Source organism: Podarcis liolepis (assembly GCF_965112155.1).
Source record: "Podarcis liolepis genome assembly, chromosome: 12".
Taxonomy (NCBI): domain Eukaryota; kingdom Metazoa; phylum Chordata; class Lepidosauria; order Squamata; family Lacertidae; genus Podarcis; species Podarcis liolepis.
In genome coordinates this window covers 25131929-25155182 of record NC_139563.1, presented here as the reverse complement: position 1 = coordinate 25155182, position 23254 = coordinate 25131929, and the positions used below count along the sequence as shown (strand labels likewise).

At 42.7% G+C, this 23254-nt stretch overlaps 1 protein-coding gene across 1 annotated transcript in view; it reads right to left on the bottom strand.

The window, feature by feature from the left end:
* The window catches only part of RSU1 (Ras suppressor protein 1), a 64988-nt gene that overhangs the window by 24706 nt on the left and 17028 nt on the right, over window positions 1-23254 (bottom strand). Inside the window, exons 4-8 of the mRNA XM_083467589.1 lie at window positions 19640-19760; window positions 17857-17975; window positions 15631-15713; window positions 15157-15271; window positions 8328-8460 (exon numbers count right to left, since the gene is read on the bottom strand). Of these exons, the coding sequence (XP_083323715.1) occupies window positions 8328-8460; window positions 15157-15271; window positions 15631-15713; window positions 17857-17975; window positions 19640-19760 (571 nt within the window). The remainder of the gene's footprint in view (window positions 1-8327; window positions 8461-15156; window positions 15272-15630; window positions 15714-17856; window positions 17976-19639; window positions 19761-23254) is intronic.

The window sequence follows — 23254 nt, the reverse complement described above, 5'->3', positions numbered from 1 at the left end:
GAATCCAAAGCCAACACTGTAGCTGTACCAAACCCGCCTCTCCACAGTTTGTATTTATTAAACCTTTACCCCACCACATACCAACAGGGCAATTCAGCTCACATTGGGCTAGAGGAAAAGATTCCTGCTAAATCTCCTGATTTTCAGTTTGCATCAGAAAATGTTCTGATGCCCTAGAGAGTGGTGTGATTCAGCATGCTTATTTTACTTGTATTTAGTAAACAAAGCTAAAAACTTTGAAAATGCCAAGCTTGCAATTCACTGTTAATAATAAAATTAGGAAACAAATAAGCTTCAATGGAAAAATAAAGGATGGGGTGGGGAAACTTCTGAAATTTTTCTGCCCCGATTCAGAAACCAATTTAGCAAGATCCATCTCTAAGAGGTAGACTACTAGAATGCAAAGCTTGGTGGAACTCAAGATATACAAATGGAGCTTTACGTAAGTAGGACTTTCCTTGCACGCAGTTCAGCGCTGAGTAATTGGCTGCCTAGATCAGAGGTTCCCAAACTGTGGTCCGCAAGCTTCATTCACATGGTTCATGCTGTGTCCACAGATCTGGGGCTGATCACAGAAGAATCCATCGTACTAAAAATGAATATTGATTTCTAATTGTATATACATTGCTTTTTTAAAATTTCCTATGTTGTTTTTTTTATTGGATTGCAGCTTGCATACATTCTAACTGTAATACAATAAAATATAGTATGTATGAAATAAAAGAAGCAATAAGCTGGAAGACACAGGTTTGCCCACCCTGGAAGAATGGCAGATGCAACTGATAGACTACATGGAACTGGCAGAAATGACTGGCAGAATCCGAGACCTGGGAGAGGAGACAGTGGAAGAGGATTGGAAGAAGTTTAAGGACTATTTGCAAAAGTATTGTAAATTGTATAAATGCTAGAATGATGCAGGATATAAAGATAACATGGCATTAGTGACTTAGCGAAAAGGAACATGAAAATAACTGAACTATAAGAACAAAGGTGAAATTTGAATAATATTATGTCAAACTTAAATATTTAAATATTTGATAACAAAGGGTAAAACTGGAGACATAATAGTTGAAACGTACAACTTAAAACAAGTTTTGAGAGAAGGTGAAGTATTGCTGAACACGATTTTCTAAATGGGAACACAATAAGAATACAATTAAAAATCATACAGCACCTAGCACAGCGTGTTACAATTACTACAACAGTCAGAAAAGCCATTAAGCCACCCACCCAAACCTGCAGCAATTTTTTAAGAGGTCTGTGGAGTGAAAAGGTTTGGGAGCCACTGGCCACACAAAATATTCCCACCTGACACCTCTAGGAACTTCAAGTGCCATTGGACTCTTTGCCTGCACACTGGATTGGATTTCACAGAACTTGCCAAACAAACTTGTTTTGCTACTGTGAACATTTTCAAGAATGTATAAATGAAGCCTCCAATGGCAACAGTAAATACAATATATGACTGCCTGAAACACAGTCCTAAACGATCCTTTACAGACCACTTTGTTCCTCTATTAAGATGCTACTTGTTTCTTTGATTTATCTGATAATAAATTTTTGATGACTAGGTAAGTCCCATAAAATTGCTCTGGAGCAGACTCCATTGATTAGTAAGTCTGAGGAATTGAAACTGTCAGGAATTCATGTGTTAAGGGCGAAATTACTGCCAAACATGTATTAGATCATCCATAAAACACAAGAGGTTCATTTGGCAATATTATTTTGCATCCGTTTGTTCAATCCAGTTTCTATTCATGCTCATCACTGTTAAGCTTTGCATACCTTCCCCCTGCTTAAAACCAACATTAAGCTTAATCCCGTTCTAGGATTGTAAGGAAACGCTGTAATGAAAACGACATTCAGTAGTTAGAAATCAAGTCAGGGTTGGTGGTGGGGGTTGGGGAGAGGGTTATTTTTAGACCATGAAGTTCTCTGCCGAAAACCGAATCATGTCAAGTTTCTTTGCCGAAGATAAATTGCAGCATGTGCTTGCAATCCAACGGGTTACATGGAGAGCTCTGCTTATTCAAGATCCCTTTCTGCCTCCTACATTGCTGCCCAACAAGCTGTTCCTAAAATCCAGCAGAATTCCTGGAGTGAGCCTCTAAATGTAGCAGAAGGAGGGTGAAAAGAGCAAGATAATAATGATCATTATAATAAAAATAATGCATGAACAAAAGCACTTGCAGATAATTAAAGAGTTCAGCCTGGGGCTGAAGAAACTCTAGAATTATGTGAAGCAGATCCACAATCGTTAAAATATCCATGCACAATCAGAATTCAGTGTTCTGAGATTTTCTGCTTTCACTTAACATAACAAGTTTCTAGATCTTATGAGGAACCAATGTTACATGCATTCCAAAATGCACGGTGACATTCCTGCAAAGATATCCATCTGGCTTCCCTGTTCCCCAAAGTAATATTTTGTTGCAGAAGCCAAAGAAAAAACAGCTGAATTTCAGGGTAACATTTCTGCCATTGTTATTTCTCAGCGCTGTCCCTTTGACCTTAAAAAGTACCCTGAAATGGGAATACATTGCCTAAAATAAAAAATAAGGACCACGCTGAACTGTGACTTGTCCAAATTACACTGAAATCATTTCCACTTAAGCTTTTTGCTGGATAAAAAACTTGATAAAATCTCTCCATAAAGCAAAAGCCAGTTCTACAGCTACCCGATAGCCCTCAACAGCAGAGTAAAAAACAGCCAAGGATAACACAAAAGCCTTAAACAATATCAGCTTGAAATAAGAAACTGGAGCTCCATAAAATACCAGCATGTAATAAAACAAGATATTACTGTGTTGAGAATAGAAACAGCAGCCCGTTCTGTTTTATTATAAAAATGCTGCTTTTTAATTTATGTCCCAAATAAAAAACAGCAACGTACATAGTAACTCATCCTGCCTAGTTGTAAATAACCTAACTGGAATGAACAGCCAAAACATTTTTGAAGTTATAAAGGGTTAAGACTTTTCCTCCATACTTAGCGTTGCTCTTACTAAACAACAGAGGAATGTGATTGGTCTCCAAAGCAAGGATGTAGACCCAATTTGGCCTGGTGTGCATCACATTTTGGCCCATGCAGCCTCCCCCCCCCCCAAAAAAACCCCACACCCAGTTGCCCCACATGCAGCATCATGTTGTCATGCCAGATGAGGGGCAGGTGGAGACACAGCTGCCAATGCACAACTGGGAGCCTTCAAATGTGCACTGGAAAGATGGGCTTGCTTGCTGCCACTGCCAATCAGCTGACTGGTGGCAAGAGCAAGCCAGCTAGAACTGGCTACACTATGCAGTTCCCCACAGGGCACTTTTTAGCACAACCAACCTTTGCAGAAAGCAGACCTTGAAGTTCACAAGGATCAGCTGATCTGCTTGGCCGGGCTTGGATTTTCCTATCTAGTGTAGTCTGCTGCGCTAGAAATGGAGAATGGCTCACTTGATGCCATTGTGACATCAGGTGACTGGCAGGTGGGCAGAGTCCACTCACCTGTCAAAATGGCCCACCAAGGGGGGGGGGCGGTCCCCAGGATGCTCTAACCACCCCACCCCTGCTCTAAGGTTTTGTATTTTACACCAATAACTCTTCTGCCTTAGTTTGCTTCTGGCCACACAATACTTTTTCCTCATTCATTTGAATTCACCAAGAATTCCCCATAGTATATTACCACTAAGACAGCCTTCGCCCATGGCTGTCTGGCTGGGGCTGAGGGCAGTTGCAGTCCAGCAACATCTGTAGGGCACCAGGTTGGAAAACACTGCACCAAGGAACTGATAACTGAATATAATGTGGATATTACAGAAGTCTGTATTTTGATTGTGTGTGTATGTATATATGTGTGTGTTTCATTATTGCTGGAAGTTGCACTTTAATCTGTTACTATATGCAGTCTTGTGTGAGTTTTTCATATGAAGGAAGCCTTTAATTGTTTTTTAAACAAAGGAGTTAAACAAGTACTCAATACGTTCCAACGAATACAAATCCTACAAGAACTGACTGAGTGCTCATTTTATTTATACTCCAAATAGTTACACTTTTCTTGCTTGAGTTAAGCTCTTGAGAAACCAGTGCAAACATAGTTAAAGGATAAATCTAAGGCAAACTTTGGGAACTTATTCTAAATCAGAATCGTGATCCTCATTACTGACAGTACACTAGGGCTGAAGCTTTGTTATGGACTTGAGACCTGAGCGGCAATAATGTTTAGGATTATAATGGAAGCAGAGGTGCCTATCCGTTATAAAGACCCATTCTGAAGTTTCCATTGTATTATAGCTATTCTATTAGCATTCTATTAAGTATTGTTGGATTGCACAGGTAAGTATTGGCAGCAGGGCTGTTGGCTCCCAGGAAGACACAGTGCTAATATGGTTATTACCCATATAATCTAGCAGACTTACACGAGTAGAGCATTTAAAATGTTCTTATAGAACTGAGTCCCAGAAACACAGCTATTTCTAGCAAACATATATGCTAGAATGAGAATATGTGAGACTCGGCGCCTAACGGTGTCCTACACTCTTGGGTTGCTGCCACGATAACTTCCTGAATGTAAACATATAGATTGAGATTTACTCTGATTCACAAGGTATCATGTCAAGGGATCTTTTAACTCCATTTGATAGTTCCCATGGGGAGAGGAAGTTAATTCTAGAATGGTAATAAATTGGAAGTATTTTCTAAGAATCCTGCTGAAATCAGATGACAAGGTCATACAAACAGCACATTTCAAAGCAAGTGTTAAGACGAATCCATTTGGCGTAACAGCTGTTTAAAAAAAACAACCCTCTGCCAAATATTTAAGTAAAGAAAATACTTTAGCTGAGATGAAATCATCAGGTAGCAACTTAAAAAAAAAAAGTATCACAAATGAGAACACTAAAACAATTTGTGTTTTAGAAAAAAGAATGAACCATGGAGAAATGATCTGAAGGACATGATTAATGCTTCGAATATACTTGGAAAACTGCCGCCTGTTTCTAAGTGCTATCAGCGAAGCCCACCCCTCTTCGCTCATTGTGGTTTAACCACATCATCAAGTCACTAATTATGTTACACTAATCCTGTATGATATTTCCAGACTGCAATTCTTCATAGGAGTTTCATTTGCTGTTTTGTTCTAAACATTTGTGCCCGTGTGTTGTTGCTGAGTATATTATAGCCAATAAATCATACTATCCATCATGTCTTTGTCACTATTCTAGACATACAAGATCCTCAGAGGATACACATAACAAAAAAGGTCACTTTGAAAAGTTGACTAGGGGCACAACCACTCCCCCCCCCCATGTAGATATTGCCTTTTAGATAAAGTTGCTGTCATTATGCTTTATATGCTTTGATGCTTCTCTGTAGGGAAACAAACTGTTTAACATGCATAAAGGAACACCCCCCACAAAGATAACAAAGAGAGCTATAATTTTGGGAAGCTCTCCGTGGTAAAGTCCTAGGTTCAATCCTGAGCATCTCCAGGGAGGGCTAGGAGAGATCCCTATATGGAAGGCTGGAGAGCCTCTAACATTCAATGTAGTCAACACTGAGCTAACTGGACCAAAGGTCTGACCTGGTATAATGCAACTTCCTATGTCCAAACCATTTTGACTGCTGGAAAGCCAGGTTTCTACTTATATGAGAAAGCCATCTTTATGCAGTCACATTCCCAGATAAATGGCAGTAGCAAGGATAGGGTGTGGTCTCTCCGAAGGACTGTGATATGCTTGTTGAGTGAAGCTAGCAAGGTAACTGGTCCTCAGTAACTGACGCCACCTTTGCCCATACCTGGCATGACATCCATAGTCACCCTGGAGACTGCATAACAATTTCTGCTCAACTGGTTCAGCTTCCTTTTGTGTTTACAGAAGGTGCAAAAGGTACATGCCTCCTCTTGGGAGTTCTGTTGCTTGCACATCTGTAAACATGCAAAGAATCCCAAGTACCTCCTTGGAGCAACACGGAAGCAAAGGTGGATACAGGTAACGATTTACGAAGTAATAACTTGCCACGATGTGCACAGAACCACACTGTAATTTGACAGTACCGAATACCTTGCCAGTTGGGGAGGGCAGTTTTACCACACCCTAGCTTCCCAGGATTCCTGAACAGGTATGTGTGCAGTGAGGTTTCTCCTCACTTTATTAAAAACCTGCTTACTGTATGGGTGGTTATCATGGGGTAGAATTTTCCACACCATGGGACATTGGTACCCAGGAGATTTTGCTGCCTGGGGTGAAGGACAAGATGATGCCCCACCCCCCAACTGCATGCACAAGAGCCAGCCATACCAGCAACTGAGTCCTGCTGGAAGGTGTCACTGCACCCGAGAGGAGCAAGCTCACTTAAGGAATGCCAGCTTGGACAAATGGCACACAGAGCTCTATTCACTCCTGAATAGCTTCCACCCAAGGCAGCTGCTTCCCTTTGCTGACAATCCTGTCAGTAGCTGCTAGCATAATGCATAGCGCACCTTTGTTAGGCTGCCGAACAAAAGAAATACTTCATGGGACTACCTTGCAAACTCACCAACATGTTGGTACGCAGGCACTGCTAGGACACTACCAGAATACTATGGTCAAAATAAATATATCAGTGTGTAGGTAGGCTTAAAAAGAAAAAAAAACTTTTTTATAGCAATCAATTTCAATTCTTGAGCATATGGCCACTTTATCAGATGCATGTTGTTAATTAACAAATGTTGAGTGTGCACTAAACCTTTAAAACATGTTTGAAGCATGTTTCTCCCTACCGCTCAAAGAATTCTGGGCACTGAAGTTTGCTATGGGTTGCTGAGAATTGTAACTCTGTGAGGGGTGAACTACAGAATGTGGCATGCCAGAATGGCAGGGAAAGAATGTGCCTTGAATGTACTTTTAAAGGTATAGAGTGTGTGCAGCCAAAAATAAATTTGTTGTATTGCCCCTCCTATGCACACCTTTATTAGAGCAAGCAAGATAACCAGGTATTTGTGTACAGTGTTGATATTAAAAGCTGCCTTCTCGCTCAGACAGAAAGAAACATTCCAACCTGCCCTTCCCCTCCAGATGCTGCCACTGGTTGTAAGCAGGGAACTTCAGCAGGAACAAGAATGGCTTGCAAGGCCATCTTTCAAACCTACACCCCATCCAAGACATTTGCCCACCTAAGGATCTATCACACTCTATGTGTAATTACATCCTTCTGTCTGATAAAATGATTGCGCTGCTGAAAAATTACTGGATTCCCATCTCTTTCAGTGTAGCCAGGCATTTCGTTATGGTTTCATCATAACTCCTAACATATGGCAGTTGCAATTTGACATATATCCTCTAATCCATGGGTGGGTAATTCATTCAGCACTGAAGACCTTATTGAAAATGCATCATAAGCCAGAAGGTGGAAGCTCGGTTCAATAATTTATGCACCTATAATTCCCTCTGCATAAAACCTTCTTGGCCATGGCGCTTCCGACCCCAGAGCTGTTGCAAAGCTGAGATGCACCTCGTACTTTTGTGGCGTCTGGGCAAATAACCACCAGTCTATGACAGGGAGCAGCCTATGTAAGGACCTCCAAATGTTGTTGGAATACAACTCCCATCAGCTCCAGGTAATGGTCAAGGATGATGGGAGCTGTAGTCCAACGGTGTCTGGAAAGCACCACATTGCCAACATCCCCGTCAAGTAAGCAATAGCAACCTAGCTTAGTGGTTTTGCCCTACCTAAGCAGCCCCCTCCTGCTGCCACCAGAAGCACTTCTGAGGAACTGCCTTGCCCTGAAGGGAGGAGAGAAGCAGCAGCGGTTCCTTCAGTGACCAGGAGTTTCTTTTGTCTTTCCTGTTTTATTATATAACTTTTATTGATGTCATTTTAAAAAAAATATATTACTGAAATTGCTTTGTGAAGTCCACCTGAGAAAGCAGCATACAGTTAGGTACCTTAATGTAAATAAATAAAGTACCTTAAGACACTTTCATCTGAGCTAAGATGCAGCATAGGTGCTCTCTAGGCACTCCAGGCCACCAGCTTTGTGAACAGGAACAGATGCTCCACCAGAATCCTCCCCTTTATGCACCTCAGCTGCGCATTCCAACACACACGCCAAGGTGCAGGCAAATGGTAAGGACTGGGCGGTGGCGATAAAGTGTGGCGTAGTCCCTGATGCTATTCATTCTGGGGAGGAAGGGCTTAATAGGAGCACCTCCATCTTCACTTTTGGTTCAGGTGGGTTGAGTCATTAAGGTAACTGACCCTGATAAGATCACAGGGGCTTTGTGCCACAACCCCATTAAAAAGAAAGAAAAAGAGAAAGAGAAAAGCTATTGAAGACAAACGGAAGCACAATACTCACTATTTGTACGTCTCTGACCGAATATATTCAAACACATGAGAAATGCCCAGCTGGAACTGATCCGCAATAGGGGTGACCCAGGGATTGTTCTCTGCTTTGAAGACTTGCTTTTGACCGGTCAAATCCAAGTTACCTGAAAGGATTGAACAGGCATTTACTCTTCTTGGATAGTTTAAATAACTCCAGCATTTAAAGAACCACGAGCGAGAGGCTCAACCAAGGTGCAGTGTGATTCTAAGCATATTTACCTGTAAGTAAAGAGTCCTAATGAGTTGAAGTCAACTTCTTTCCTAGAAAGTCTGAATAAGACTCTATTTGTGCAATCAAATCCAATTTCTCTTAACTCAGAAGTACATCCTACTGAGTTGACACCAGTGGGGCTTACTCCATATTATCTTGCATCCATAAGTGTTGGGAAACTCCAGCCCATGGACCTAATCAGATGCAGAAGGAGTTTTAATTTGGCCTGTGAGGCCATTTTCCTTGAGCCACACCCACAAGTCATATGTGTGTAAAGACACAGCTGCAAAGGAACAGCCAGGCACCTTAAAGTGCACTCCAGGTTGTTCCTTTTAAATCTGGTGCCAGATGCAAACCCTACTGGGATTGTTTCCACTCAGGAGCTCCCAATGATCTCCAATCAGCTCAGCCGTGACTTTAAGCCCCACCTAGATTGGCTGGGATCTTTGTTTTTATGCCTAGGAGCAGGCACAGGCAAACTCGGCCCTCCAACTTCTTTGGGACTACAACTCCCATCATCCCTAGCTAACAGGACCAGTGGTCAGGGATGATGGGAGTTTGCCTATGCCTACCTAAGAGCCACATTCCCTCATGGACAACCTTCCTTTGGTGGGAGGGGCCAGAGGCAAAAGTAGGGAAAAGCATCAGATGCGACTCTGAACATTGTACGGTAGACTTCATTCTGGTCAAGAAGCTTCTACACACATCCCTCTCTTCCTCTTCCATCCAGACCAGCAAGTTCAAAAACACATTCCAGCTAGGCAAAAGGCAGACAGCATGGCTGTGAGGGTTGCGGTCTGGAGAGGGGTGTGTATGGCCTGGAAGGGAGGCTTGGGGAGCTGCCTGTGGGGCTTGGTTACCTGCCCTATGTTGCAGACTATTGCGGGGAAAACAAAAGTAATTAGCAAAAAACAAAACAAAAAACCCCTATCAAATAGAGCTCTGAGTCTTTAAAATGCCAGGTTGAACTATTGTTGTGAGCAAAAATGTCACAAAGCTCTTTCCCAGCTAATGTGAACTTGGGCATGGCTGAGAGACGAGTCTAGGTTCTGCGGAATCGTGCCATATGTGAGATTTTATAAGGTAAGTAAGCTGTGGATAATATGTAGAGAGAAGGGGGGGCTGGGCCTCTGTTGCCCCCTTGTATTGCATACTGGCAAAGCTATCAGAACAACCTCACTTCCCTAGTGCTGGATCGACAAGTGGCAGCAATACATGAAGTTCAGGCATTATACGGGGAAGCGCGTGGTGGCTGAGCTAAGCAACACTAGAGGGATGGGCTGCTTGAGAGCAGGTGCCCCCCAAAGTCGCTGTAGTTCGCTCTGGTCACACAGTGTGCATTTTCCATGCTCGGTGCAGCACATGAAGAAGAAGAAGAGTTTGGATTTGATATCCCACCTTATCACTACCTGAAGGAGTCTCAAAGCAGCTAGCATTCTCCTTTCCCTTCCTCCCCCACGACAAACACTCTGTGAGGTGAGTGGGGCTGAGAGACTTCAAAGTGTGACTGACCCAAGGTCACCCAGCAGCTGCATGTGGAGGAGCGGGGAATCGAACCCGGTCCACCAGATTACGAATCTACTGCTCTTAACCACTTAACCACTGCACCACATGACCCTTAATGTAGCCCAGGAGGAGAAAATGGGTGAGCCTAATGACCTTGGTGCACGCGCAAAGGAGAAAGAGGGATGCTCGTCTCAGACGGGCCCTCTGAACCATTTGTCATTCCTCTTCTGTCAACTGTCTAAAGGCCTGTTCTCCTCTCGCGTAATAACATGCAGGCACCAGCACGCCACCCCTCTGCCAGCCAGGCAGCAATTGCCCTAAGCACTTCATGCTTGAGTGCGCCTGGCTTGCAGCCTCGCACCCCGCCTCCTTTATTAGAGGCCTCAGCCGCGCTCCTGTTCTAACAAGGATCAGGCAGTAGGATTAAGCACTGTGACAAAGAGGAACCTAATAAGCGAGAGGCCGGGGTGTCTAAATCTATGCTGGCGAGCTCAAACAACAGATTCGCACAGTTCAACGTGCCGTTTTAAAGGCAGAGGCTGCTGTGGAAGCAAGCCGGCACTGTGATTAGCAGTAACCCCCTGACCAATGCTGCTATGAAGATCATATTTTACTTTGAGGCTTATTCGGCAATTGCAAATTGGATTTGCCATGTTATTACCTGGAAGAAGAAAAACCACAACACCTACAGGCACTTGTCTCTAAAGCCCCCAACCGTAAGCACTCACTTATGCTTATAATTCTGCAAGCCTTGCCATCGGGAGAAGGGAACGATCAGCCCGCCGCCACTCATGCGAATTGCAAAAATCTGGCACAATGCTCAGAGTGTAGGTAGTCGGATCCAAATATCTCATTCAGAGGAGTGCAGAGCAGAACGCTCCAATCTTGAAATGGTTGAGAGGCTTACTGCCAGGACTAAATCACACATAGATTTAACTTTGGCTTTCTCACCCCTCAAGCATAATATTTCCAACAAAGTTACCAAGTACTAAAATAAATCATTTAAATTGGACACATTTTTTTTGGGGGGGGGGAATCATGCACTAGGAGGTTGGGGACCAGCTTTTGTGGAGAAGGGTAGGGCTTCTAGCCTTGCCATTACGGGCAAATGAGGCAGTGCCAAGAAAGGGCAGCTAAATGCTAGTTCCTTAACTTCAGCCTATCTTATCATGGGGATGAGGGACACCCTTTAGCTTTTCTTCCTCAGGCACCAAAATATTGAGTCACCCCCCCCCCCCCGCCGCCCCAGAAGTAGGAATGGAAGGAGAGGAAGTTATTTAACTGAATGAAATATGCATCTTTCTCAGGTTACGTAATCATCCCTAGATACCATCTCAACATGAAACTGACTATTACATTGATAGAGGCATGGCAGAACAATGTAGGTCCTGCACGAAGTGTGGGGCTGTGTTAGGACCTTGGCAGCATTGTATTTGGATACCTTTGCTCCCTGAACAAAGCGTAAACATGGTTTGCGGCCATCCGAAATGCTTGTTGTGGGCAAATGTCGAATAGATGCCTATTACTGTAAAGCTTTCAAATGTGGGTTGGCCAATGCAAGGAAAATTCAGATGACCCCATCTGGATGCAGAGAAGGAAGAAGGAAAAGCACAAGCATCTTGTGGCCTGGCCACAAGGAAGTCAAGATGAGTTTTGGAAAGGAATGTTTAGCTCCACACACACAAAAGTACATGAAATACTTTCTCGAACAAATGTTTTCATTGCTGGATCTCAAAAGCTGAGTAAGTGGAGACCTTCATTAAGCAACATTCACCTCCAAAATGACTTCAAATCAATCTCATAATTGTAGAAAATGCTTGAAAACCTTGAGAAAATCTGCCGGGAGGAAATGCTCATTCTAGCATTAACTAATTAACACTGGAGTCAGAAGAATAAGAGATAGAGGTCAGCAATGTGTTAGAATTTACATCCTGCAAAACTCAAATTTATATGCCAAAGTCACTGGAAATGAATGACTCTGCAATGACCCTCTGATTTACCAAGGAAAAAACTGAGTATCTCATCTTGCTTCAAGAGAGATTTGCACTATTTGGAACATATGTTTAAGTAATTAAAAGGGTAACAGGGTTTAACTAAAAGCATCATTACTCAACAGGAAGTGCTTTTTATTCCGTCTCCACCTGTCTGTCCCTTTTTCTTTAGCGGTAAGGATAACGTCAGTGGAGACTTGACTTGGCCCTTGAGTAAGCTCTACTGAGCAAATTCAAACTCCTCAGCTTAGTAAGAAGAGATGCAAGCAAGCCTTTCCCCTTTGCTCCTACCTGATAGTGGGACCAAAAGCTAAAACAAAGCAGATATTAGGAGAGTGGAAGAGTGGAAAGGGAGGGGGGAGAGCAGGCCAAGAGAAGAAGCAGATGAACTAACAGAACTTCAACCAGAAGTATGTTGGATTGGGAAATGGGAAAGAATGAAACCTTACTCAGGGGGGGGGGGTGTTTCATGTATGAGAGTCTGAAGAATGAAGGCCGAGTGTTAGGCTGCTGGCTAAACTGAGTTGTAAACTTCAAGCAGCTCAAGAAAGTTAGGAAATTGTTTTGACACTGTGACTGTGGAAGGCTGATCCAAAAATGGCGATACAGGACTCTATCCCCTCAGGGCATTAGTGTCTTGCCAGGAAGACCCTGAGTTAAGGGACTGTCCTGGCATTCTGGAGACACACTATTTTAAACTCATAACACGTGGTTTGAAGGTTTTATATTCCAGGAAACCAGAGTTTTTCAGATCAGACAAAACTCAGGAACTGTGCTTAATTAAATATTTCCAGGCTGCATGCACAAAAGGTTTATTTGAATCCGGCCATGCTGTTCTCTCATCAGATTTTATCTACATACTCTCCCCTTGTACACCTTCCATTCCATGCCACTGTACTTAAAAGATCCTCAAGCATTATCATAGATTTCTTTCGCAGCCGTTATCTGAAGGGTAATCTCATATACCTGCATTAATCCCAAGATCATTTTCTGAGGCCCTTCTCCAGGTGCCTGTGTGGGGTGAATGGCTGTTAAGGAGAGGCCTTTTCAGTCATGGCATAGTGGCTGTGGAATACCCTCCTCAAGGAGGCCCACTTGGCAGCCACATTGTGGTCTTTCCGGCATTAGGTGAAAAGCTTTCTTCCTTATCCAAGCTTTTTGCGTTATAGCACTTTTAAGAGCCTGGGCACAATGCTTTAACCTGCGTTTGATTTTACATTCATATTGGATTTTAATTTTTTTGCAAGAATTAATTGTACACCATCAAGAGAACCTGTCATTGAGGAGCAAATCAGTAAGTGAAACCAAGGCTAAAGTTTAAGTGTCCTTTTCTATTTCCGCTCAGAGGACACGCTCTCTTTCAGATACTCTGAAGAAAGAAATTAATTTTATTTTCTTATTTGGATATAAATACCTCTGAATCCAACTTTATTAAAGGCTAAGTAAGGGATAAACCCTCTGAACAGAACATATAGTTAGGTTATATGTAAAAGCATGCCTGCCACGATTTTCTTCAGCTTTGCTCTACACTTTCAGGATTACATTTTTATTACTTTGAGACCACGTGATTTGCTTCCAAAAGAGAAAGATGACTTGGCCTCAGGACCCAATCCACTGGGGAAGTATTCTTTTGTAAGCCCTTCTGGAGTGACTGGAAGCTGCACAAGAGCAGGAAGCCTCGGCTCCAAGGAGGACTGAGGAGGAGGAGGAGGAGGAGGAGTTCACAGTGAATTCTGCTCAATTCAAAATTTATTTGTGTAGAAACAAGCATGCAAGCAACCCCCTCCACCAAATAAACTATGACTACTTTGGTACAGCTGAGCTGAAATGTCTCTCAGGAGACATTTTTTTCCTCAGAAAACATTCAAGCTTTTTTTTTTTTTGACCCCTAAAAATACTGCCATTTCCCCTCCCAGAATGAGCTAGGGCCAGGGGTATTATTAATTACCACTACTGTTTATTACATTTGTCAGTTCCTCTATACAAAAGGGGGGGGGACAGCTTGAAGTCAATTCACAAGACAGAAAAAGGAAATATAAAAAGCTGAACAATACAAAATACATAGAATGCTCGTTCAACAACTCATTAGTAATCTGATATTGCAATTAAATCTGCTGCTTTGTTTTGGCTTTCCCCCTCCTCTACCTTCTAAAATGCAACTCCAGTCGTTGAGAAATCAAGAGTATATATGTCGAGAAATTTAGTGTTTCCTGTCACTTTATGTGACTGGTTGCAACTCTGTTGTTGAGGTGAATCATGATGTGTCTTACAGTGCAGCACATAACATTTTAAATTCAGGGGGGAAAGACAACACCTACTAAAATTTTATCTATGGATAGTGCTGCTTACCACAATCTCATGAACTGCATTTTGAGGAGCAGTGTCAAAGACAGACACCCAAGGAACTAGAGATGTAAAGGTTGGGAGAGGGGAGAATAGAAAAACTGGGAGGGGTGGGCCCAGTTATTCCTATTTTTCTGGACCCCCCCCCAAGTTTTAAGACTTATAGCATTTCCCTTTGGTTTCATATGCTGAGAGTAACTCATTCACAGCCCTAGAGTATAGCACAAAATGATGTAGACTATCATTAGTTCTCCTAGTGGTGCATCAATAAAACTGCGAGCACATTTGCTAAGCTAAGCAGGGTCCCCTATGGTTTCATATTGGATGGGGGACCCTGTGTGGGAGATTCCTGAATTGCAAAGAGGTTGGATTCAATGACCGCTGAGGTCCCTTCCAACGGTACAATTCTATGCTGAATTAATAGTTTGAAAAAGCCATACTGTAAACAAACATACAAATGATGTTGACATGTTGCTTTATATATAACACATTAAATACACATTAAATATTGCCAGGTGTGACAATATTAAGTTTAGTTGTGGCAGGAATCTTTGCCTCCCATGCTCAGAAATGTTCTTTAAGTATTAGCTGGGCTTGCTAGCTTGTGCTTAGCAGGGGCTGGGGGAAAACACAGAAACAGCAATGAACATGTTTTAAAGATGCTAATGGCCAAGTTTGGTTACCAAAATGAAGAGCTGTGTTCAAGTAGGCTTTCAGGCATCCTTAGAGCAGCAATGCCCAAGTCTTACCTAGCTCAGGAGGCAGCACTGTAAGGCGGTTGCCCTGGATATGAAGTTCTTTAAGCTGAGTGAGTTCACCAATTTCTTTAGGGAGGGATATCAGGTCATTATCCCTTAGGCTAAGCTTTAAGGAAAAGAGAGAGAGGGTAGTTGAGTGGGAGAGACACAGACAGGCACACAGTGTTGTCAGAACAATTCTCAGTTGAAAGGAAGCAGATGTTTATGTCAAAATCAGCCATAAATAAATATTTTATACTGCAAAGTCCTTTCTTTCTTTCTTTCTGACACTTCACCCCACCCTAAACATTCAATTCCTCCAATTCAGTTACAAGTGTCTGCTGATTAACAATAGGCAACGCCAAGAATAGGAGGCCGGTTTCTTCAAAGCCCCCACCGCTCCCCTGCAAATTGACTTGATTCTACCCTTACAAGGGCCGCAAAAGCGAATTGATTTTTTTCCAAGAATTTAGATAAATTACTTACTATCTGCAACTTTGTGAGCTTCCCAATATCTGGTGGCAGGATTTCAAAATCGTTGTCACTTAGATAGAGTGCACGCAGGGTGGCTGCAAATTAAACAGCAATATATAAACAGGGTGGCATACAACCCAAACCATTTGAGGCCTGATCAATAAAAAAGTGTCAGCTTTGATTAATAACCCCGACTTGGTGAAAAGCCTTTGACATACCCAAGGCTCACTATAATAACAGGCAGGTCAAACTTAGATTTACTGGCTTATTGTACTGTTGGGTCCGCTCAGGAAAACATCTATATCCAAAAGGACTGACACAATTAACAATTCCTATAACATTAGGCTCTGACAGGCCACGGCACACCGTTTCAATAGGAGTCTGCCAGGACAGAAGCCATCACAGCTTATTAACTTCCAATTCCTAGTCATTATCGAAATTTGCATCTACAACCCGCCCTCAAAAGCTCCCGATAGGCTTCACCCTCTGCCTCTCTTAGATGTCTGCAGAGAATAGCTGAGAAGTCATTTTAGATCAGGCTGGAGTACAAATACAGCAAATACAAGAATTTATTTTGTACAGATCTGGAACCTAAGAAGCTGATTTATACCAACATAAACCATTGGGTCCTCCAAGCTCAGGACTGCCTATATTGATTCGAAGCTACTTTCCTGTTTTCAGGCAGAGAATCATTTCCCAGTCCTACCGAGAGAAGAAGAGGATTGTACCTGGGACCTTCTGCATGGAAAGCGGATACCTGGACCAGTGAGCTTTGGCTATTCCTGCTTTATTCCTTTCAAGAAATGATAGCAAATTTGGGGGAAATGGGGATGGGGGTAAAAGGATAAATTGGTTTCATTTTAGTTAATTACCTTTTCATGGCTCCCAGATGGCTTAGAACACACCACACCCATTCTAACATAGAAGGAAAACCAGCCATTTCACCATGGAAAGATGATTCTGATGGAGACACAACTTCCAAAGCTGGACCAAAATTGCATTGGTCAGACTACTCAGTTGTAGATCAAACATGTACGCCACAGAGGCCATTAATGTCAATAGGTCTAGTGTCAGGGGTGGGGAACCTTTTTGACCTGATGGGCCAAATCTTTATTTCCCCACTGTGGGCTAACGTTAATGGGTGGGAGGTAGCTGGCCCCATGGAGCGTGGGTGGGTGTGGGGTGAGCTCCCTGCACAGCAGCTGATGCCGATGTTTAATCTTGCTTTCTGCCAATCTAGATGTGCCTCTGCCTGCCCCACAGCTGGTGTCACATATGATGTGGAGAAGGTGACCGTGGTTTAGGAGAAATGGCCCGGTGGGTCAAATTTGGCCCAGGGGGCCAGAGGTTGCCTACTCCATAGGAGCAAACATCTAGGGGCTGAGGGGACTGGTCCCCCTAAAGTTGATGAGTATTGCCATTCCAATAGTGTGTGAGCTGCATCATGTGATCGATTATGCAGGTTGGGGCTTGCCTGCCCCCCAATATTTTATTCATGTTGGCACCTCTGCCAACCTCTGCTCCAGTGTGGCACCATGTTAGAGTCTCATGAGAGGGATTAAAACAGGGACAGACAACAGGCTGCTGTCCAGAAGCTGTTCAACTACAACTCCCATCAACCCTGACTTTTGACCGTGTTGGCTGGGTCTGATGGGAGTTGGAGCCCAACAACATCTGGAGGGATACCCCTGGATTAAAAAGAAAGGATGGCTCACTTATTTGCTGCAGGCATCTTGCCAGGTAGAAAGGTGGTGGTGGAGAATTAACTGGCCTAGCTGGTCTAGGGCAGGCATCAGCAGCCACGAAGCCCTATATTTGCCAAAGGGCTGAACCCAGGGCTGATAAGTGATTGTTCATGGAAAACAGATTATAACATGGTGGCTTGCATTTCTTCTCTCGCTTGGTGACCTTCTTAACTGTCCCAGGCGGGTGCTGCATTTTAGCTCAGTATGAAATGGAATAAAATTCAAGAAAATATGACCAAGGCGGTAGCTCATACAACACTCCTAGCCGTCCACTTACTCCCACCGAGATCAGGTGACTGTAGATCAAAAGGTACAGATTGCCAAGCTATGCAGAAATATTCAAGGCGGTTCATAGAAGGAAGCATATATCTCTAATATTCTTTTTTTAGAGTTCAACCTCCCTCAAATAAATTTTACCTGCAGAAAGCAAAGCAACTTTTCAGGATGATTTAACACATTTTTTTAAAAAAAATAATTTAAAATGGTTTCTTACTTAGATAGAAGAAGTTTCCGGGAAGCGAATTTTCGTTTAAGTTATTGTAAGTCAAATCAAGAACCTCCAGAGCTGGCAAGGAGCCAAATCCTCGTGGCAAGGAGTTAAGCCTGTTCATCCTAATGTTAAGAGAAGGATGTGCAAGGTATTATTTGGGATATGAAAGCAAACATGTTATTTTATTTAGTATACGCAGGCAACTGCTCATTTACATGTTTTCAAGGAACACATGACTGCACACACGCGCATCACTGCAAACCCAGAAGTGGCATAAAAAGGGGCAAAAGCAGCCACAAAAGAGCGCAAAAATGCTGCAGAAACAGCGCCGAGCAATCCCACAAGCCTTTGCAAGTGCAATCCCAGGAGCTCTTGCACCGACCTTTGAGGCCTGTTGAGAGTTGGAGTTTGAGCAAGGAGGTTGGGAGGATGTTTGCAGGCTTTTTCAGCGGCATTCCCAATATACGCGATTTCACTTAAACGTGCAGTGCCTTGGAACGTAACTCCCGCATAAATGAGGAGTTGCCTGTATCGCTTGTTAAGCCATTTTAGACTTTACTGACCACATTCTCTCTAGTACATTTGCTTTGGATGCTGCATAAGGTGACACACCAACAATAACATAATCTAAAAGCCCATAAAAAAGGAAAAACCCACCAATAACACAAAGAAACAAAAACAGCCACATTAAAAACTCACAATGGCTAAGGAAATGTCCTTTAAAAAGAGAAAGGGTGCTTCCACAATGTTGCCATTTTGGGTGGGATTCAATCACATACTGGGAAATTCAGGTTGCACAATTACAGTTGATTGGAAGATCTTGTGCAACAGATCTGCTTCTCCAAAACATTTGCCTTTTTTCAATAAGGGAAGTGATGGAGAAATGCACTGGAAAGTGTAGGGCAACGCTTTCTTTAGTGCAACACCATCTCACCTCCCAGCAAACAAATCAGAATGAATGCTGCTTAAATAACCAGTGTCATCTAATATCTCTGCAAACAAATCAGGATGAAGGCTCAATAAACAGTTCCCTGGGAAGAGAGGTTGACTGGTAAACCATTCTGAAAATTTTGCCTTTGTACAACTGGCTAGCTTCTGTACAAATACCATACTTTTCCGTGTATAAGACGAGGGTTTTTTCCTTAAAAAATTAACAAATGTCTTATACACAGTCAGCACATATTGGTGGCATGCGACTGGTTGATTTAGCTAGCCAGAGACTGTCAGCGGCTATTGTTTGTGTCATTGATGGCTGTGAAAAGGATTGGTGTTGATTTGCTGTCGCTGCAGCGATTGGCGGCTTCTGCCGGTGAGTGGACATGATAGCGGGTTTTGGGGTGAGCAATTTTTGGCCACCCCCAGTCGCTGCAGCAATTGGGGGGGGCAACTGGTGGCTTCTGCCAGCGAGGGGACAGACAACTGGTGGGTTCTTTTGGTGAGTGAGTTTCAGGAACCCCCCATAAAAAAAGCTCACCAAATATGGGCAATCCTCCGCAAAGAAAGCTCAACAACTCTGGGAAATCTCACCCCCCATTTTCTTAAGTTGGAGTCAATAAAAATAGGGGGCGTCTTATACACAGAAAAATATGGTATGTGTCTTCCTCTCCCCTAAATCCAGGCAACCAAGCGGCATCAAAAGACTTCAAGAACTCATTCTAGCCAGGCAAACCCACCGGAGAAGTGAAGAAGGGCCACTGAGGGATGGAGCATGGGGAAAGGGCTGGGCTGAAAGCCCTGGAGGGCCACATTTGGCCCGTGCCAGCAACTGATCAGGATGGATACGCACCCCAGGTTCAAGTGCTTCAGCTTCTGAAGGCTGCTAATCTGAATTGGCAGCTCCTCAATCTGATTGTTGAAAAAGTTGAGTACTTCTAAATTCCGGAGGTCTGCAATGTTTGCAGGCACAGCTGTAAAGAGAAGCATAAGTCCTTCAAAAAACCAACAACAGCATGAAACATGCCACCCTTCTATTTATGGACCAGGAATACTTTCTGTAACAAGGTTCAGAAAATTCATGCATGACAACTTATCTAATATTCATTGGCAGATATCTATTAAAAAGGTAGTAGCATACCGCTGGTTACAAGGTGATGGGGACAGATAACAAGGGTTGGCTGCTACTGACCTGTTTTCCCAAAGACACCTTGCAGATCATTGGGCAAGAGAATGACTGGACTAAATGGGACCTTTGCTTCACCTAGAAATATCCACTCTTATGAATGGGATCCAATTGGCACCCTTCCAGTAACGGAAGGGTTCTTGATCCAGCAGGTGCCTTCACTGATGGGAGTGGGTGGGAGGTGATTTTTGCCAAGTCCTCCCTCCCTGTGCAGCCCACCCCCATGCCATCTTCCACCCTGATGTGAAATACCCCCAAACTCCAAGGAACACACTTTTGGAGGGTGTTGGGGATAACCCATGTTTGTATGTAACTAAATATGCACATTGCAAAAGGCTGGGCTGGATGAATCCGAAGCCGGAATTAAGATTGCCGGAAGAAATATCAACAACCTCAGATATGCAGATGACACAACCTTGATGGCAGAAAGTGAGGAGGAATTAAAGAACCTTTTATTAAGGGTGAAAGAGGAGAGCGCAAAATATGGTCTGAAGCTCAACATCAAAAAAACGAAGATCGTGGCCACTGGGCCCATCACCTCCTGGCAAATAGAAGGGGAAGAAATGGAGGCAGTGAGAGATTTTACTTTCTTGGGCTCCATGATTAATGCAGATGGTGACAGCAGTCATGAAATTAAAAGACGCCTGCTCCTTGGGAGAAAGACGATGGCAAACCTAGATAGCGTCTTAAAAAGCAGAGACATCACCTTGCCAACAAAGGTCCATATAGTTAAAGCTATGGTTTTCCCAGTAGTGATGTATGGAAGTGAGAGCTGGACCATAAAGAAGGCTGATCGCCGAAGAATTGATGCTTTTGAATTATGCTGCTGGAGGAGACTCTTGAGAGTCCCGTGGACTGCAAGAAGATCAAACCTATCCATTCTTAAGGAAATCAGCCCTGAGTGCTCACTGGAAGGACAGATCCTGAAGCTGAGGCTCCAATACTTTGGCCACCTCATGAGAAGAGAAGACTCCCTGGAAAAGACCCTGATGTTGGGAAAGATGGAGGGCACAAGGAGAAGGGGACGACAGAGGATGAGATGGTTGGATGGTGTTCTTGAAGCTTCCAGCATGAGTTTGACCAAACTGCGGGAGGCAGTGGAAGACAGAAGTGCCTGGCGTGCTCTGGTCCATGGGGTCACGAAGAGTCGGACACGACTAAACAACTAAACAACAACACATATCTGCACAGACCTGGCAGAAGGAATGTTAAGTGATGCAGTGGAGGGAATGGACCAGCAGAGATCAGCAGGAAAAGGTTTTTTAGTTATTTTTTTAAATAAAATTTATGAAACTACTAAGTGTTCAAAATATTGAAACCCTGTAAGGCTTAGCTAGTTGCACCCTGTGCCACCTTCATGCATTGCATGGCAATCAAGCAAGCTTGCTAGTTACATCTGTGTCTCAGAGGGTCATAACACATGCAAGGGAGCTCTGTCAGGCTGGGGGGGGGGGCGGGTCCCTGGTGCAGGTACTCCAAGATACACGTGTTGTGCCTAGCTTGCTGCTTTTTGTGCAGGTAACAATTTTCCTAAAAAGTTGTGCCCTGGATTCATCATAATAACATAAGAAGAATCTTTGGATCAAGCCAATGGCCCATTCACAATGAATCTTGTTAGCTAAGAATTGGAAAACACAAGAAGTCCCAACAGTGGAGGAATGGCAGATGAAGATGATGGACTTTTCAGAGCTAGCCGACGTGACTGGAAGAATCCACGACCAGAAGGAGGAGGAGTACCAGGATGATTGGATGAAATTAAAAACTACTTAGTTAAATATGCTACGATAACTTAATTGGAAAAACTTGCAAATACCAGATAGACTTAGGATTTAAATTTGTGATGTTAAAGAATAATATGTTTAAAGTTAAAATGAAAAGGAAGAAAGATATTAAGTGTCTAAGTTAATTTTATGAGAAAATTGGTTTTAGAAAACTGTTACGATGATACACAATGAAACTCAGCCAGGGGAATTCGAGGAAGTCATTTAACAATGTCTCTAAGACTGGATTAAGTACAGTTAAGATGTATGTTTGTTTGTTTAAAATTCTTGAAAATTAATTTTAAAAATTTTAAAAACAAAACAAAAAAACCATGGCCTATGGGAAACCTTGAACGAAGGACCCTCCCTGCTTGTGATTCCATAAAACTGGCGTAGAGTGGAAGCAGAACATAACTATCATGGCTAGTAGCCATTGATGGTCTTATCCTCCATGAATTTGCCAAATTCCTCTTCCGCGGTCCTCCAAGTCGGTGGCCATAACTACTTCACTACCAGGCAGTGTCCACACATTCTCAAGCAAGAATTAGAAACCCCATTTTCCTTCTTTAAATGATGGAACATTCTGAATACCATTTTGTCCCTTCTTATGGGGCAGTGAAGATATGTTTACTATCCAACTGCTGCCTGTGTCAATTGCAAAGCCATACGCCATTAACAATTGTCATTGATGGGCAGGCAAACTGGAAGGAAAACGATGTAAATCTGCAGACTGAGTGTGGGTATTCTTGCATCAAAAAAACAGTCTCAAAAGACACCTGGATTCCCACAGGGAACAACAACAAGCGCACATCTATATGCTATAAATTGATCATATGGATGCCCTAAATAACATTTTTATTTGGCTCCATCATGAACAAAATTGAAGCAAAAATGCATTCCAAATAAAATAGCCCATTTGGATTGCTGTTTAAATAACCTATTATCCCAAGTAGACATTCATTTAAAATTCAGTTAAATTGTAACAATTAACGCTCAACTTTAAATAATGAACTGTTCAGCTGGGCCATTTTTTGATATGCGTCCCAAGAGGTAAGTGCTGTGATCAATACACACACACACACACACACACACACACACAAAAGGTTACATCAGATTAGCAGCAGATCAATGTGTTGATACTACCTAGAAATATGAAAAAAATACAGATGCATGATATGAATACTACTACTCAGATAAAGATTAAGACTCTATATGGGTTTAATTTTCATGTTGAGCTATTAAGGCAAAATCTAAGCAAGCAAATAATGTTTACATGTTTTAGGGGATTGTATCCATTCAAGCTTTCCACTGTATTATCACCCGAGGACACAATTTCAACATGATCCATATTCCAGTTAAACTGAATTCCCAAAATTTATGCCCATTCAGACACAATGAAGTCTATAGAAATAATTGGTTTGCATCCTTGTGTTTCAGATTATCTGGATAATGGATCTGGATGTCTAACAGCAATGTAGGTAGCAGATTGAAGAACATATACATCCAAATAATTTGCCAAACT